This window comes from Sceloporus undulatus, chromosome 5, assembly GCF_019175285.1.
Source record: "Sceloporus undulatus isolate JIND9_A2432 ecotype Alabama chromosome 5, SceUnd_v1.1, whole genome shotgun sequence".
NCBI classification, from domain to species: Eukaryota; Metazoa; Chordata; class Lepidosauria; order Squamata; family Phrynosomatidae; genus Sceloporus; species Sceloporus undulatus.
The window spans coordinates 27,174,885-27,193,577 of NC_056526.1; the positions used below are offsets into that span (position 1 = coordinate 27,174,885).

General features: G+C 40.0%; 1 protein-coding gene across 2 annotated transcripts in view; it reads left to right on the top strand.

The window, feature by feature from the left end:
• The window catches only part of CHPT1 (choline phosphotransferase 1), a 32,531-nt gene that overhangs the window by 5,205 nt on the left and 8,633 nt on the right, over positions 1-18,693 (top strand). For both annotated transcript variants that reach the window (XR_006104123.1, XM_042469063.1), the window contains exons 2-4: positions 13,001-13,148; positions 15,217-15,358; positions 17,364-17,448. Coding sequence is in view for 1 of the 2 variants with exons in the window: in XM_042469063.1 (XP_042324997.1) it covers positions 13,001-13,148; positions 15,217-15,358; positions 17,364-17,448 (375 nt within the window). In the remaining variant the exon portion in view is untranslated. The remainder of the gene's footprint in view (positions 1-13,000; positions 13,149-15,216; positions 15,359-17,363; positions 17,449-18,693) is intronic.

The window sequence follows — 18,693 nt, forward strand, 5'->3', positions numbered from 1 at the left end:
TTTTTTCCTTTCCTTTGGGGCTCCTCTCTGCTCTGCAGGTGGCTATGGCTTCTGGGAGAGAGGAGGAAGGGGGGAAGGAGGAGGGAGAAAAAGCCCCAGGCGTCTCTCTCCTCCATCTAAGGCAGCCTCCTCTTCTTCCTCCTCCTCCTTTTCTTCCCCCTTCTTCTTTTCTTTCCTCCTCTTTTCCCTGGAGGACCCAAGGGTTGTTGTGTCTTTGCCTGATCCTGCAGACTGTCATTTGTTTATACTTTCAAATCTGCCTCTACATGAACCTATCATGTGTTTTAAATTTGAATTTTGTCATTGTGCTGGCCAAATGGCCATAATAAAGTTATTCTTATTATTTCCTCCTCTTCCCCTCTTCCTCCTCTTCTGTTGTAATTGTGTAGAGTTCCCTTGGCATAGTTTCTTCAAAGGAGGAGAGGATTGCCTTTACTTTCTCCTAAGAGGCTGAGAGAGTGTGACTTGCCCAAGGTCTCCCACTGGGTTTGCAGGGCCATTCTGGCTCCTCCAATTCTCTAGCCACCAAGCCAGCCCCCTCTTCTTCCCTCCTTCTTCTTTTCTTTCCTCCTCTTCTGTTGTTTTTGTTGTAGCTATTGTGTGCCTTCAACTCCTTTCTGACCTATGGCAGCCCTGTCTGGATGTGGGAATTGTAGTTTGCAGAATGGCTGTGGCACCAGAGACTTAGAACTGAAAAGCACTTTGAGACCATAATAAGGCAAATTTATCCTGGGGTTTCTTGGCAAGATTGTATTCTGAAGAGGTTTGCTGCCTGACCTATCATCTATCCTTGAGGCTGAGAGAGTGGAGAGTAGGACTTGCCCATACTCTATTTGTTAATTCCAACCTTTTGGAACTTCTAGTATTGTCATTATGATTCTTCACATAATGGTCTACCTTTCAGGATTACACTTGTCAAGAATGTTCACACATATTAAAATATTCTATGCTAACAAATTGGACACACAAGTGCAGTAACAGCCAAAATCTACTATGCAGTGATACCTGTATAGTACCAACCAAAATGCACAAAATATATCATGCAAGCTTTCAAAGCTCCACTGACATCTTCATTAGGCAAAAGTGTTAAAAATCTAACAGAAGCAAGCAAGAAAGAGAAAATGATAGTGTAAATGTGCTATGTGTGTGTGTGTTTTAGAATTGATGTGTGTGTGTGGCCAGAAAGGGAATTACATTCCTGACATCTGTCCAGGAATAATGTCAAAATGTCCTCCATTTTGATCATGCCTAAGAAACATGCATTTAGATTAACATTTTTTTTAAATCACCATTTTTTGCGTGTCCTCCATTTTTAGAAATGTTGTCCTACATTTGAAAATGTTGTCCTATTCTTGTCCTACATTTGTCCCGGTTTGGAGGTCCTGACTTATGGCAACCCTACTCCTGGTCCAACCTTCCAATCCCACCTTTGCAGCCAGTAGTCACATTGAGTGATGGAGGCCTGTTCAACTGGTGATTGAGGCACAGGAAGATGATGTTTACAGGTGCCTTCTACCACTGAGCAAGGTTGCATCAAGGGATTGCAACAGGAGTCCTTCTCTTGGCTATTGCAGCCTCACTCACTGGTGGGAGCAGGCTGGAAACATCATCCTGCTGCACCCTTATTGACTGATGAATAGATCTGCATCACTTGGTGCAGCTGCAGTCTGTTAATGTGGGTTGGGGAGAGGGCATTTATGATTATGGCAATAGTGCCACAATTGTGAATATATACTGTAGTGTTATTGAATACAGAGTAGTTATAGATCTGTACCCGCAGTACAGAATGCCAGTTGTCATTATCTTCATCATCAATTACTTTATTTAAAAAAACCTGTTAGTATTCATAATGGCATATCTGCCAGTCTTGAGCTCCCCTTGCACATTAAAAATAGTTCTGGGATCCTTGCAGCATGCTTTGCCAAAGCCCAACCCTTCCATGTAAAGTTTGCTAGCACTCTTTGTATTCAGTGATGAGTGTGGGTGGAGTGTTTTTGCTGATATTCCAGTTGATGCGTGTCTCTTAGAACTGCATTGGCAGGGAACTGCTGCTAATTGTAAGTGTCGGGTATTAGAACTCCTTGTTCTTGTCTCTGTACCACTTTGAGGTGTAGTTTCCTTTAAAAAAAATCCTGGCTGGATTAATAAATCTATTGCCACTGTAATAGAGTTGTTATACAGAGGCTAATTTTGCCTTCTCACTCCTGTTTCCCAGACTCTGGGAAGCTCAATACCCCTTCCTCAGTTTTCGGCACCATCTCCTTTACAGTGCAGCCCAGTTTAAAAAAGAAATCTTCACACTGCATTTAAAAAGTTATGCAAATCTAATGACTGAATCTGTGGGGGATAGAGGCTTGCTTTGCAGGTGGTACACTCAAAGTTTATATGACTATAATACTGCATGATGAAGTGGCACTGTTTAGAATGCTCTAGAACAGGGGTAGGCCACCATTTTGAGCCAGGGGCCGGGTTGCTGTCCCTCAGACAACTTGGGGGCCGAAGCCAAAAAAATAAATAATTAAATAATTTTTAAAAATTTAAATAAATAAATAAACCGGGACAAATGTAGGACAACATTTTCAAATGGTGGACACTTTTTTAAAAAAGTGGAGGACATGCAAAAAAATTTGCTGATTTTTTAAAAATTTTTTAATATAAATGCATGTTTCTGAGGCATCTATAGACAATTGCCCCTGCGCGCAAGAGGCCAAAGGCCCCGATGGCAATCGTCGGCAGGACCGGGCTGGGGCCGGTCCCAAGGCTTTGCCGGGCTGCATCCGGCCCGCGGGCCGCAGGTTGCCTACCCCTGGTCTAGAATATCCCCTTAATAAGACATATCTGTTTTAATTGTAACTTTAAGGAATACAAGATTATGTATGAAACAGCAGTCTTACAGTACCCCTAAAAGATTAGTAGATTTATTGTGTCAGAAGCTTCCATATAAACTCTAGACCATGAAAACACAGGCCTCTGTTATTCTCCCTTTCTGGAAGTGTAAGTACACTCATCCTTCCACATTTGCAGCTTTTACTTTTGTGGATTCATGGATTTTATTAATATGTACACTCTAGGAATCTCTATGTCCTCCAGTGCAACTCCGTGGTCAACTTTAACCAAAAGGTGCACTGAAGGACATAGAGATATCTAGACAGAACACTTCATTAGGAATTTGTAGCTCCTCCAGTGCAATTCTATGATCAATGTCTGATATTGACTACAGAGTTGCACTGGAGGACCTAGAGATTCCTAGAGAGGTGTTATCTCAGATAAAAACATAGTGTCTTTGTTATTTGCAGTTTTTCCACATTCATGGGGGTTCTGTGCCCTAACCCCGATGAATGTGGAGGGACAACTGTAATTAAAATAAAATAAAGAGCTTTAAGAGAAATTAGAAACAAAGAATTGGAAAAGAAATTGTAAACATTTTTTTTAAAGAAACAACACTTGATTGGATTAAAAATCTCATTTTTATACCAAGTCCAAGGCCTGCTTGAATAAAAGGGCATTTACTTGCCAGTTTAACACCAGACATCTTTGTACTCAAATTTTCACACTGACCTAGGTCACAAAACTGTGGACTTTGGCCTGATACAGACTGGCGCAAAGCGTTGGCCTGAGGCTAATTTTAGGACTCGAGAGAGCAGAGCGTCCGCACGCTCCTGAGCCCCACCATGCCATTATGGCTTGCCCCCATCCACATGTGGGCCGCCATGATGACGTACGTGTGGCTCTGCATCCAAATTGTGTGGCGCCCGGTGGACGTCATTGTTGCGTGCAAGGACGCCAATGGCGGGAGGGGGTTCTTTTTAGGGTTCCTGGAGGCCATGCCATTTGGTTGCTGCGGCCTCCGTGTGGGGCAGAAAGGGGCGGCATCTTGGCACTCTTTTTTCCCCATATGTATCCCCCCTTTCTTTCTGATTGACCAAAGTGCTATGGAAATGTGCCCTTTAAATTAAGAATCCTTTATTCTTCCACTCATAAAGATTAAAAGATTGCTGTGCCATGAAGTTTGAGATATACAATACTACAAGGAAAAATGCAGTTATGGTATGGGTAACAGCTGGCTTGACAACAGTACATGTGAAATGAATTTAGGCATCTTAGTGGACCACAAGCTGAACATGAATCAGCAATGTGATGTGGCAGCGAAGAAAGCCAATGCAATTCTAGACTGAATCAATAGGAGTATAGTGTCTAGATTGAGGGAAATAATAGTACCACTCTATTCAGCTTTGGTCAGACCTCACCTGGAATATAGTGCTCTGTTTCAGGCACTAAAATTCAAGAAGGATGTTGACAAGATGGAGCATGTCCAGAGGAGGGTGACCAAAACTGTGAAAAGACAGGAAACCATGCCTATGAGGAGTGGCTTAGGGAGCTGTTTACGTTTAGCCTGGGGAAGATAAGGTTAAGGAAGTGACATTTTATCCCTGTTTAAATATTTGAAGGGATGTCTTACTAAGGATGGAGCAAGCTTGTTTTCTGCTGCTGCATGGACTAAAACCTGGAGCAATGGATTCAAGCTACAGGAAAAGAGATTCCATCTCAACATTAGAAACAACTTCCTGATACTAACAATTGTTTGACATGCTGCCTCAGAGTGGTGGAGTCTCCTTCTTTGGAGATTTTTAAACAGAGGCTGTATGGCCATCTGCTGGAAGTGCTGTGATTATGTATTTTCTGCATTCTAGGGCATTGAACTGGATGGTCCTTGGGGTCTCTTCTATGATTCTACATTCCACCATAGTCCATTGATAGTACTCAACAGTGGTTGTTCACCACTTCATGACCTCTCTCTCTACCTGAAAATTTGCTTGAAAGAGCCACAGAAACCTTCCAGAGCAGATTTTCAAATGCCACAGAAAACTGGGTTGATTTTACATGAGCGGATGTCTGCTATCACTGTGCATGTGGAATGTAATCCTAAGCATGTCTGCTCAGAAGCATGCAAGGTGTTTGCCATCAAGCTGAGTTTGACTTATGGTGACCCTACAAATGAGTGACCTCCAAGCTCCCTGGTCATCAATTGCCCTGCTTAGTTCTTGCAAACTCAGGACCATAGTATCCTTGGTTTAATCAATCCATCAATAACATAGGGGAGGATACAGATGGGGAGAAAGGGACGGTGAGACACCACGCTTTTTGCCCCCAATGGAGGCTGCAGCAACCAAACGACACGGCCTCCAGGAGCCCTAAAAAGAACCCGCTCATGGTGGGTTCTTCTTAGAACCTGCTCATGGGGTACCATTGGTGGCCTCACATGTGCTGCGATGTCCATGTGGCACGGCGCCATTTGGACACTGCACATCATGGCGGCCCCTGTGTGGATGGGGCCAAGCCATTATGATGCAGTAGGGCTTGGGTTCGTGTGGACACTCCGCTGTCCCAAGCCCTAAAATAGGCCCCAGGCCGGCGCTTTCTGCCAGTCTGTACTGGGCCATAGTCTCTCTGTTTTTCTGACTGTTTCCCACATAGCATTATCATCATTTCCAGTGAGGTTCATCATCTCGTAATATGTCCAAAATACGACAGCCTCAGTTTAATCACCTTTGCTTCTAGTGAGAGTTCAGGCTTGATTTGCTCTAAGATCCATTGATTTCTCTGGTATCTATACAACTCTTCTCCAGCCCCACATTTTGAAAGCATTTATTTTCATCCTGCCAGCTTTCTTCACTGTCCAGCTTTTACAATGATACATAGCAACTGAAAGCAAACCATACTGAGTTGAAATAGGACATATGTAGTTACCTTGAGTTTGGAAGCAAGATTTACTTAGAAATAATACAAGGGCATGCAAGATTTTCCATTGATTTCAGTATTAAATGTGTGCTTACTTAAAAGGCCTTCATATTGGCTGGGCTGTGCTTTAACATTAAATTTATGTGACTGAGAAGTTCTTCCAGCAGGTTAGCTTTGTATTGGGGGTTGGGGCTGGTTACTTTCACTTGCATTCTCTGCTTTTCTAAGCAAATATTGCAAGCCGTTGTAGGGAAGTGATAATTTACTGCCACATATATTTGTATTGTTACTTCACACTCTTACAGCTGGGTTGGCCAACTCTTATTAGTGTCTTTTTAAAGAACTATTTCCTCTCATATTTCTGGAATTTGTAAGCATGTTCTGTGAAGCAATGCCAGCTCAACCCTCTTTCCCTCTCTGGGTTGCACTTTTCTCTTTTCATGGTCTCACTTCATTAATTCCCCATCTAGCTCTGCTATCTTTTTTATATCTTGCGGGTTTCTAAAAATGTTGTCATTTGCAACAGTTCCAAAAATACTCTTGGCTTACTGCAAAGTGAATGTGTGTTTGTGAATTTTTAAAACCACTCTACAGTATTTGTTTAAAATATTTAAAGGCTACTTTTAAGGATCAAAAAATCTTCCCAATTCAGCTTCCAACATAGGTAAATAGATTGATTCACAACATAAAATCAATACAACTTTAAAAATATGAAAACCAATTGATTACAAAAAGAAGAAATGACAATAATGCAAATCAAAACAGCTTTTAGTTCAGTAAGAACACTAAAATCAAATAAACAATGATACAGGAAAAGAATTCCACAGGTCTAGCTTAAAAAATCTTTATTGCAGCCATCTGATAACACAAGTGCGAACATGAGCTGGGCCAATCTCCTGATGTATGCAGACTGATACAGGTGACAGCAGGCCTTCAGATAACTGGTGCCCCACTGCTGAAGGCTTTCAAGAACCCACTGTTTACACTGGGCCATGAAACACACAAAAAAGCGGTATAACATATGTACCCCACATTCTGATTGTTTAGCCCTCACCAATACACAGACAGCTGCATTTTTTACCAGCTAGTCTCCAGACTATCTTTAAAGGCATCATTATTTCATATGCTTTGGGACATTTTTATCCTGCTTCTTTCCTCACCCCCTGGCAGAAATATGAAACTGTCCCTGCCCACAGGCTTATGTTATAAAATGCATAACACAAACGGAAAAGAGATTGTGGGGGGGGGGGGAAGAACCTCAGCAAGTCAGAGGTGGATTTGAGCACAATGGAATAACTAGTACACCCTTTGGTAGCCTTAGCTATGGCAGCTGGGAAACTGCATTGCACTTGTCCAACCTGAAAGTCACTGGGATATGGAGAGTTTATTTCCCTATCCACAGTACCTGTCTTTTTCAATTGTAAATTGGGAAGCTTGGTTACTTGCATATATGTTTCCTTTATGCACGCTGACATTCAGCAGCAAAAATTCTTATAACAGCATCAGTGCTTGAGAACTTTCCAACATTTCCTTCTTTTCTTCTGCCTGCTAGCTGGCAGTCAGCTCCCATATCTGAAGTGATCCTTAATAATGATATAAGGGTGTGTCTCAACAGCAGCATGTTTGCAAGAAGTGCTCAGCCTTGGAGTGGCCTGCTCTGAGCTTAAGAAGCTTAAGCCAATAGAAGCTGTGCAGCAGATTTTTATCTTTAACTGTGATCCTGCTTTAAGCAACCCAATGTTTAGTGATCTTGAACCAGAGGGAAAAATCTTGCTGCCTTTTGTCCTCATCTGCCCTATTTCTTCTGCCACTGCCATTATTATTATTATTATTATTATTATTTTCTTATATCCCACCTTTCTCCCAATATAGGGACTCAAGCCAGTGAACAAGTATAAAACAAAACAATTTCAAAACAGTACAACAGTATTAACATATATAAATATAAAATTTAAAAAACAATTAAACAATTTTAACAGTTAAAACAGCTATAAATTAAAATATAACATGTTAAAATACAATCCATTAAAATTTATGTTGAACAACATTAAAAACTCAGTCCTTATCAGTTTGCAAACACTTACCAGCACAAGAAAGTCTTTATCTGCTGCTGGAAGGACAGCAGGGATGGTGCCATCCTGGCCTCTCTAGGGAGGGAGTTCCAAAGCTTGGGAATAGCCACTGAGAAGGTCTTCTCTCTTGTTCCCATCAAACACGCCTGAGAGGGTGGTGGGACAGATAGAAGGGACTCTCTCTATGATCTCAGTGCTCTGGGAGATATGGTCCTTCAAATAGCCTGGACCCAAGCCATATAGGGCTTTCTAGGTCAAAACCAGCACTTTAAATTGTGCCCAGTGTAGCCAAGGGTCTGATTAGGGGAATTTTATTATTATTGTTATTAGCCCAAATCTTGCAAGAGGAGGACCTGCCACGACGGCCCTTGCAAAATCACTCTCTCGATATTTATACCAAGAGACCAGGGTGTTCCAATAAATAGAGCTGAGACAGATTTTAATAACTAGATGTCTAATTTATTGAACTAGGGGAAACACACTCAATGCGCACACATACACATGCATTCAAGGCTCAGGAAAAACAGGGGTTAGCATGGAATAGGATTTTAGGCATCACTGGGGTGATACGTACCAGAATGTAGACTCCCTCCAGGAATCCAAATGGAATATGGTGAGGATGGCATGAGGCTCAGCCATTGAATGACTGGCCAGGAGCCAGGTCAGGGTTCAAGGGGACAGAGCTTCCCCCTGAAATCCAGACTGGCCCAGTGAACAGGCAAATCTGGTGATATTTATAGGCAAAATCTTGCTTCTGGCAAAGGTGCTTGATGGTGAGAACAAAGGTGTTTAATTACTTTCTTTTCACCTGGATGTCCCTGTCTGCTGCTCGGACAACAGACTCAAGGAGGGGGCCAGGGCCTCAGGGAAGGCAAACATTTATTCTTCCTGGCCATATGATAATCCCATTTGCGACTTCCTAGACTATCTAGAATGATAATGTGAGTGCCCATCAGGGGTGTGTGTACATGTCCTCATGCCTTGCTGGCAATGGAGGGCAAGCTACTAGAGTTCATCTAGGGGTCATTAACGGCTATAATTTATACCAAAATTTATATGGAGCAGCATGGGTAACATCCAGAAACAGACTGGCAGCCAATGGAGCTGTTGCCACAAAGGAATTGTATGTTCCCTGTAGACAGCTCCAGTTAACAGCCTAGTTGCAGCTCTTTGGACCAGCTGGTGTTTCTGGGCACTTTTTAAATATGATTTAAGCTGTCATGGGATGGAGATGAAGTCAGTTCATGCAGATCAGTTGTTCATGTCCTGTTGGTAGTTAGACAATAAATAGTCAGGGCCATTGCTTAGTGGAATAGCTCCTGCTTTGCATGCAAAAGGTCCTGGGTTCAGTCCCTGGCATCAAACCTGAGACTTCAGTCTGAAGCCCTTTTAGGGATGCAATCATTATGAAAGCACAAAGCTAGTTGAGCCAGTGAGCTGACTTGACATGGAACAGCTTCGCTTGAAAAGCAAGTTATGGCTCAATTAGAAACTCTGAAGAGGTATCAAGTTCCTTATGTTACATTAATTTATTTAATTTATACTCTTCCTGTCTTCTGGGATTGGACCCACAGTGTCTTATAGGCTCAATTATTTGGGGATAATGAAGAATTTAAAAGATGCAAGGGGAAGAGTATAGAGTGTCATCAAGGAACTGTGATAATGGTGCATGCATTTATGCTGGAAGGAGATATGGAGAACTTGCTTCTGAGGACTAAAATTCCCAGAATCTCTCCACACAGCATGACCAATGGCTGAAGGTAAATTGTATTTTCAAGATTTGATTAACAATTCTGCAAAGATAGCTTAGAAAAGGGTGATTGTGGGTAGAATTCAGGCAACAGTGTCACAGTGCCCTTCCCAATTCAGAATAACATTTTCATGTCTGGAAAAACTGGCACCTGGATTCTTTTCCTCCTAGCTCACATTGTAAAACCGCCTGGTTTCTGGCTCAGTCCTACTTAATTATAGCGTGCTGCTAAGAATTTGTCTAAGATCTACAGATAGTGAGCTAGCAGTTGGTAGGAACCTTTGGTTAATTTTTTAACTTACCATAAAGGTGCAATTTAGATAGCAAGTGTTTCCCACTGAAATCCAGTTCCCTTGTGTACTTCCTCGGTGTTCTGTAGTTGCTTTGCTACTCTGTTTCCAGTATAGAGTCTCTGTCTGAGTAGGAGTGATAATGTGACGGATGAGAAAAATGATGGATTGTTTTTTGGTATTCATATGGATGGATGGATTGCTTTTCTATGTTCATGTGTCAAGGCCTAGCATGGTGTAGTGGTTTGAGTGCTGGACTCCAGGAGGCCAGAGTTTGAATCACCACACAGCTGTGGAAACTTATTGGGGAATCTTGTTCAAGTCAAATGTCTCCTGAATAAATCAAAGAATCATAAAATTGAAAGAGACCACAAGGGCCATCATGTCCAACCCCCTGACATGCAAGAGTACACAGTCAAAGCACTCCCTGTGACAGATGCCCATCCAACCTCTGTTTAAAAACCTCCAAAGGAGACTCCACCACTCTCCGAAGCACTGTGTTCCACTGTCAAACAGCTCTCACTGTCAGGAAGTTTCTCCTAATGTTTAGGTGGATTCTTTTTTTCTGTAGTTTGCATCCATTGTTCTGGGTCCTATTCCCTGGAAAACAAGTTTGCTCCAGCCTCAATATGACATCCCTTCATATATTTAAAGAAGTCTATTATATCACTTCTTAATCTTCTCTTCTCCCGATAAAACATACCCAGCTCCCTACGTCTCTTCTCACAAGGCATGATTTCCAGACCCTTCACCTTTTTGGTCAACCTCCTCTGGCAAGCTCCAGCTTTTCAACATCCTTTTTGAACTATGGTGCCCAGAACTGGACATAGTATTCTAGGTGAGGCCTGACCAAAACAGAATAGGGTAGTACTATTACTTCCCTCGATCTAGACACTATACATCCATTGATGCAACCTAAAATCACATTGGCTTTTTTAGGTTCTGCATCACAATGTTGACTCATGTTCAACTTGTGGTCTACTAAGACTCCTAGATCCCTTTCACATACTGTTGTCAAGCCAGGTGTCCTATATCTGTGCATTTCATTTTTACTGCCCATTTCTCTCTGCTAAAATTCATTTTTTTAAGGTTTGGTCTAGTTTTCTTATCTATTAAAGTCATTTTGAATTTTGATCCTGTCCTCTGTGGTATTAGCTACCCCTCCTACTTTGGTATCATCTGCAAATTTGATAAGTATGCCCTCTATTCCTTCATCCAAGTCATTGATGAAGATGTTGAATAACACTGGGCCCAGGATAGACCCTGTGGCATCCCACTGGTCATTTCTCTTCAGGCTAAAGAGTAGCTATTGGTGATCACCTTTTGGCTTTGGCCATGATGCCAAAAAACAAAACAAAAACCTATTCTAGAGTTACCATAAATCAAAGTGAACCTGAAGGCACATAACAACAATTCATGTATCAAAGATTAAAGTACTGCAGCCCGGGACACTTCGATCCCTGGAGAAAATCAAGGTTTCTGGGGGATTCCCCATAGGGCCTCACTCCCTTCCTCATTATATGATCACTGGGTACTTTCCCAGCTACTGTGCAGATTTTCTCCCTTTATGAAAATTCAAAATGTTTCTCCTAAGGGGTAGGTACCAGTAATAAAAGCTTTATGTTAAAATGAACTGGTGGTTTTGGTTCTGCTCACCACCAACATTCATCTCTCCCTACCAAAAGAACTTATCTGCAATTTAATCCAGCCTTTAGTCTGAAGGAAAGTCCCCCATCCTTTAAATAGAGAACAGGAGTATAAAACTGTTAGGATATGTCTTTCTTTCAGGAACTGTGCAAGATTTATTTAAATTCATTTACAGTATTTATATTGATTAAATCTTGATTATTTCCTGATAATTTCTCTCTTGTACGTACAGTTAATTCAACAGACATACTAAACAAATAATGAAATTTTAACAATCTAACAAAATAAATCATACCAGCACAAAATCACAAATATATGGAAGGTCTACAGTAACTACAGATGGCTAAACGTGAACTAATCAAATGAACATAATCAATATCAGCTTTAAAAAAACAACAGATGTATTGTATCAAAATGCTACAAGCTGCAAACAACAAAGGTCTGTCTGAAGATGAAAAGATATCACTATAAGTGATAATTTGTAGGTCAAGTGATCCACAACCAATGGTGCCTCTACTAAAAAAGTTTTTCCCCCCTTCAGATGAAGGGGTCTGCTTGTAGGGACAGTGGGTTCAAGTGCGGAGAGGTGTCCATTGGGCCTTGGAAGATGTGAATATTTCCCTTGCATTATTGTGTGGAGATTACATTTTGTTGTTTCTAATAAGACAAAGATTCAATTTCCAGGCAGTTTTGTAACTATTTTTACACTTGTACATTTAAGAATAGAATATGAATATGGTTCCTCAGAAACATTGTGGATTAAAGATGAAGGTTTATTTGTATGCTAGTTAAATGCACTGAGAGCCAGTGTGGCATAGTGATTTGAGCATTGGCCTAGGACTCTGGAGACCAGAGTTTGAATCCCGGCTTAGCCATGGAAACCCACTGGGTGACCTTGGGCAAGTCACAGTCTCTCAGCCTCAGGGGAAGGCAATAGTAAACTCCCTCTGAACAAGTCTTGCCAAGAAACCCTCCCTGATAGATTTGCCTTCAGGTTTCCATATGTTGGAAATGACCTAAAGGCACACAAAAACAACAAGTTAAATGCAAAAATGTAGAGAGAGGAAGAAAACTTCTGAGTGAAGTCTAAATGGATACTTCTGGATTGAAGTTTATTAAAAACTACAAATGTTATATAACCAACTGGGAAAGTCAAAGGGGCTAAGCTGTTACCTGGATAGTACATAAGTGTTGATTTGTGCAATGCCTGATATTTTTTGGTTCACTTTTCTTGGTCTGCCTGAACTGTGATTCATATCTGGTATGCAAAGTGCAAGGCTAGCAAATAATGTTGTGTGAGCAGAGGGGGACTGTGTCACTGAAATGACAGTCTGTGGGCTTTTGGGGGAGTGAGGAGAAGTTATCCAATGAGAGCTGGTGTCACCAAATACAAAAGGACAATTCAGGATAGCAGACCTCCCAGGCAAACTGTGACTTAATCCATATGGGACCACAGTTGGCTAATCATGCCAGAATGGATTATTTTTGTATGTTTGTTTCAGGCTCCTCCTTGGGTGTTCCTCTCGTGTGCATTAGGACTCTTTATGTACCAGTCACTGGATGCTATTGATGGGAAGCAAGCCAGAAGAACTAACAGCAGCTCTCCTTTGGGAGAACTCTTTGACCATGGCTGTGACTCCATTTCCACAGGTAACTTCTCTCTCTCTCTCTTTCTCTCTCTCTCCCCCCCCCCCCCTTTTTTTTTTTCTTTTTGCATACATAGTGAGAACGGGAGCAGATGTTTTACCTCATATGGTACTTTGAAAGTGGTATTGGTATTTGCCTGAGTGATACCCTACAACCCCACTTAGGAATTATTGTTAGTCCAGTTTGGAATGATGTTTGCGAACTATGTTGATGTGGGTGGCAACAAGTGGAGACAGCAATTATCAAGGAAGTAAAGTACTAGAGAAATAGGTTGCTCAGAGCAGTTAGGTATTGGCCAAGATCTTACATTGATACAATATAGTATAAGTTAGTGTTACTCAAAGTGGTGGTTCCTGGACTGGTGCTGGTTCCCAAACTATTGGCTGTTGGTCCTTGGCAAGTTTCTAGGAAAGAAGAAGCAGTTGTGGGTATAAATATGATGCTGACCTTTGCACATTAGGGGGATAATTGCTGGTTCCCTCCCCTATCAGCTATCTTGAGAAGCCCTAATACAAATAACCATTAACCAAGTTACAGTCTGCTTGCATTATACAATCCCTGTAATATATACTTCTGCAATGCAACGTATGTGAATCACTGCTAAATGCACATGTCTGGCACACTCTTGGGCAGCCACAATGTGCAATACAGTGCACATCAGTATATGTTTGACACTGGACCTCTGTGCACTCTGCAATGAAGCCTAATGGAATGAGCAGAGACTTCCCTGCAGATCACATACAAGCATCCCTGATGTGTATCTGTCTGCATTCCACATGCACTTATTCACTAGATATGTGATCTGATAAGAATTGCCAGGTTTTAAAACTAATTTATCTGCTTGCTGGATCCTTGTTGGATCCATTGAGCAAAATAATTAAAAGAGACTCAGGGAAGTGACTTGGGAAAACTGAATAATTGGTATTATTAGGTCCTTACGGTCATCTTGATAGTAATCACAATGAAAGAATACATGCAAGATAAATCCTTTTTTCAAAGCATGCCAAAAGTCAGCAGTGAAAGCATAAAAGTTGCAAAAGGTCATCATTAAAAGAGATTTAACCTACTTTCAATATTAAAACATTAATAATATTAAAAGAATAAATGGGCAAAGAGGAGTTTAAAACAGTATAATTAAAACAATACAACACCTTCTTTAAAACCCCGGCTGGAGGGGGCTTAGGTCTACATAAATGGACTTACGTCTGTGTCAAACAGATTTGAGCACTTTCACAACATCTATTCAGTTAGGGGAACCAGTGAAATGACCCTTGCACATTGGTTCTGATTTGCATTGGGCACTCCCCATGCACATTGGAACAACTAGGGATTGCTGATGTACATTGGGACCTCACCCAAAAAGTGTTGATGCACATCAGTAAAGCCAGGTGCACATTGGGACACTCCTGATAACTTATGATATCAAACACTCTTCCTGGTGTCCTATGCAAGGGGAACTTGTACCATGTTTGAAACTAACAAGCTACTTTCCTCACATTTATCTTGTGGTTGCCTCAACACCCACAGAAGAGCATGAAATATCACTACAAGGAACCATGTGAGATTCCTTCTCTATCTTTTAGTGAAGCACACTGCCATAACTAAAAAGTTAATTACATGTCTAAATGTATGATTGTAGTTTTACTATGACTGTAGCTTCAATCTTAGTGCAATGCATTTATGCCTCTGCTATTAAGAAATTAAATTAATTACAAGTAACTAGCAGGTTTAAAAAATAACAACAGAATGCTTATGTAAGTTCCATGAAAACATTTTTATATGAAACTTAAAATAAACATCCAAATAAGTGGATTTCATATTAGCAGATTTACTATGAAGGTACAATTTTTTTAAATGGAAGAATAAATAATTAATACCACTTTTGTTTATTCATTTTTGAAGATATGCCTTAACTGAGGTTTAGATATGGACTGGAACTTTGTCAGTTAACTATCAAAATTACTAAGACAGTGGAGCTATGTGTGTTGCCCTGCATTCAATTTGTATTTTAAATGTCATAATGTGCTGCCAGTGCCAGAATATGTGACCATTAACTGGTTGGACCTTTCAGTTTTTGTTGGTATCGGAGCCTGCATAGCAGTTCGACTTGGAACAAATCCAGACTGGCTGTTTTTCTGTTCCTTTGTTGGGATGTTCCTGTTTTATTGTGCTCACTGGCAAACCTATGTATCAGGCATGCTAAAGTTTGGCAAGTAAGTGCATTTTTGCTTAATTAGATCTCTGGTTGATCTTTGAGATTTATTTAGTTCCATGGGGGGGATGTTTTTGTGAAATCTTGGATTCCATTACTGTATTGTGGTAAGTGTGGTTCTTGATAAACTTCCCATTTAATAAATTGCTAGTCACACCTAGATTTGACTCAGTGATTCAACTGCTGGATGGAAAATCAGCTCTTTTATAAATCCTGTTCATTCAGTGTTCACTCTCAGTTGAGACTGATAATTAGACTGAAGCCAGGTACCAAACATGGGAGAGTAGATATGGCCAAAGAGCTCACAGGACACAATAGTCAGCACTGGAAGATGAGGAAACACCTTATTGATGAGCTGTTTTTGTTGCTTTCTGCTAGATGAAAAGGATTGAGGGTGGCCATGTATTGTATTTTACAGAGGATAGTCTACTTCCTGAAGGCCTCTCAGAGGACAGTTCTTTATTTGAAAGTGTCCTCTGTTTGGAGGACTGTCCAGTCCACATCAGGTTTTAATACAAAAACATTCTAAGAAAGGGAGAGTAGGGGCCATCAATAGTTAGCACCTGGAAAGGTACATACGGTAGGTCAGCTGGTCAAAGGCTGAGATGTATTGTACTTCAATGTATTTTATAGTGGTTTACAGCTAACAGATATACCCATGCATACATGAACCTGCAAATCTATGGCCTCTTTTTTAGCCACCTTAACTTGCCACAAGCATTTTTCATCAATAATTCTGATACCCCAACAAAATTTGCAACCCTTCCCCTCGCCTGTGTGGACAGCCTACACTGGAGCCTGCTAGGAATACTGGTCAAGAGCAATGAGCGGTTTGTTAAGCTTAGATCTATAAACCTGAAGGGGAACTTCAGACTTGAGTATTCTAACAGGCTTGTGTTAAACTTGCTGCCTTTGGAGTGTGGAGTTGTTTGAAAAGGAGACTAGTATGACTCCATTTTTGAGCTAGTGTATAGTCATACTTGGTATGCTATAGTTTTAATTTAGCCACAATTTTAAAATTTGGTACTAGTTAATTGGTTTTTCATTAGTAAAAATGGATTAACTTGTATCTTTTAAATTCCATACTGTATTAAACTTTTGTGATGTCATAGAAACTAAGATCTTGTTTGAGTGAAAAAATACTGCAAGCCTCCCTTCTGTTGTCTTGATTCTTTATCATCAGGTCCTTGAAAAAGGCAAGATTTATTTTAAAATACATTTTTTAACTATTATGACTTAAATCCATTTTTTTAGCCCCAACTAAAATAAACTGATTGTATCAGTGGAATTTATGCAAATGTTGATATAGACAGTTCCCATTTATTCTGCTCTAGTTGAGGCTAACAAATGGATTTCGTATTGTTTCTGCCAGTTTTGTATGTTTTGTGTACTGAAATGAGATCAACAAAAACAATTTAATGTTTTTCTCTTCTGTTACACAAATCCTCATGCCTGATCACAAAGTCACCAAACTTGGTATGTTATCTAATGGAATGAATAGTGAATGAATAAGGTTTTGGACCCAATACATTACCGTAAATAAACCTTCTGAACCCCTTGGATTTCTGTAAATAAATGTTTTACTCTAAAATGCACATTTACAAACAGTTTTTAGCTAAACTTGATATTCATGCTTACACTGACATCTAAAACAAGTTCAGGACAAATCAAAAAACTATCTTTTCCCCAAAATTTGCTGCTATTAGTCCATTTTGACTAGAACATACTGTAGTATGAAATAAATTTTATGGTCTGCAAACGTTAACACTCAAATTTTAGTTTCATTCACATAAGTGAAACCACAGAATTAACTGGGGCAGTTCTATTTCTATTTCTAAATGTTTTAGTACATTATATTACTACTGTAAGGAATGTCTGTATGTACCGTACTTGTTTATAAGTATCTTAGGTTACATGCTTGAGTTTAATATTATGTAAATTATGCTCTGTCCATTAGACCTAACAAATCATTGATATGGGCCAATCTTACTTCTTTTTTACTCTAGAGTTGATGTTACTGAAGTACAGATAGCCATAATTCTGCTCTTCTTGTTATCTGCATTTGGTGGAACAACAATGTGGGATGCAAAGGTAATTGGATGTTGCTGTCAAACTTGAATTATTATAATCAGTCCTGTGTAGGCAGATTGCTGTTTAGTATTCCTTCTAATGCTTTGTATTTTTCCCCATATTCTATTTATTAAAAAAAATTTAAAATTCCCCCTTAAAAAAATAAGAACTGGTTCTCTATTGTATGTTTTCGTTAGGATGCTTTCCTCCCCCTATAGTTCCAGTACTCTGTCTCCTCGGTGTTGTGATGTGCCATCTTATGCATGAGTATAGAACTACACAAAGGAAAAAGACCCCATCTGCCATAAGTGATCTTTATATTAAATCACTCAAATCAGGTAGAGGCATAAATATTCTGGCTACAGAATTTAATTTCACAATATTCTCAGTTCTGTAGTCTTTATAGTCTTTACTGTATAAATATTTGATTCATCTGGAAAATCCTCTTTCATAAAACAACTATACACACTACAGTAGTATTGTACTGAATTTATCACTACAAACTTCTGGAATGCAAAATTTCCAAGCAGATTATATTTTTGAGCAAAACCTGCACTTATTGTATCCTGAAAAGTCCAGAACCTGAGAGAAATTGACAAGAATTAGAATGTGCATATTACCATCTGTAAAATCATAATCCCTGTAACTGTGTGGAGAGATGGTTTTCTGTTGCCCCACTTGATGTAATTAGTAGGATTGCTAAGTGTTAACAGATGCTTTGAAATCCAGGAAATTAGATCAGTAGTGGTTATACAGTAAGTCCTCTGTATCCATGGATATTTTTTTTTATCCATGGATTCAAGCATCCACAGTTTAAAATGTTTTTAAAATATATAAATTCCAAAAAGCAAGACTTGATTTTGCCATTTTATATAAGGAACATAATCTTACTATGCCATTGCATTTAATTAGATTTAGTATCCTTGGATTTTGGTATCCATGAAGGGTTCTGGAACTAAACCCCACCAGATAACCACTGTATATTTATTAATATGCTAACTGTATATCCCAGTTTTCTTCCACTGAGCTTAAGTCAGCATGAATTTCCTGCCACTTTATTCTCACAACAATCTGGTGAAGTAGGTCAGGTGGAGAGAGTGGCTCAAGATCTCCCAGGGATTTTTTTGTCTCCATGCAGACTTGAGCTTGACTCTCTCAAGCATCTAGTCCAACACTCTCAATATGACACTGTGTATTGCATTGTGAAGGACTATAAAAATCAGCTAGAGGCATCATACTGTATGCGTTTAAGTAGCTATGGAATAG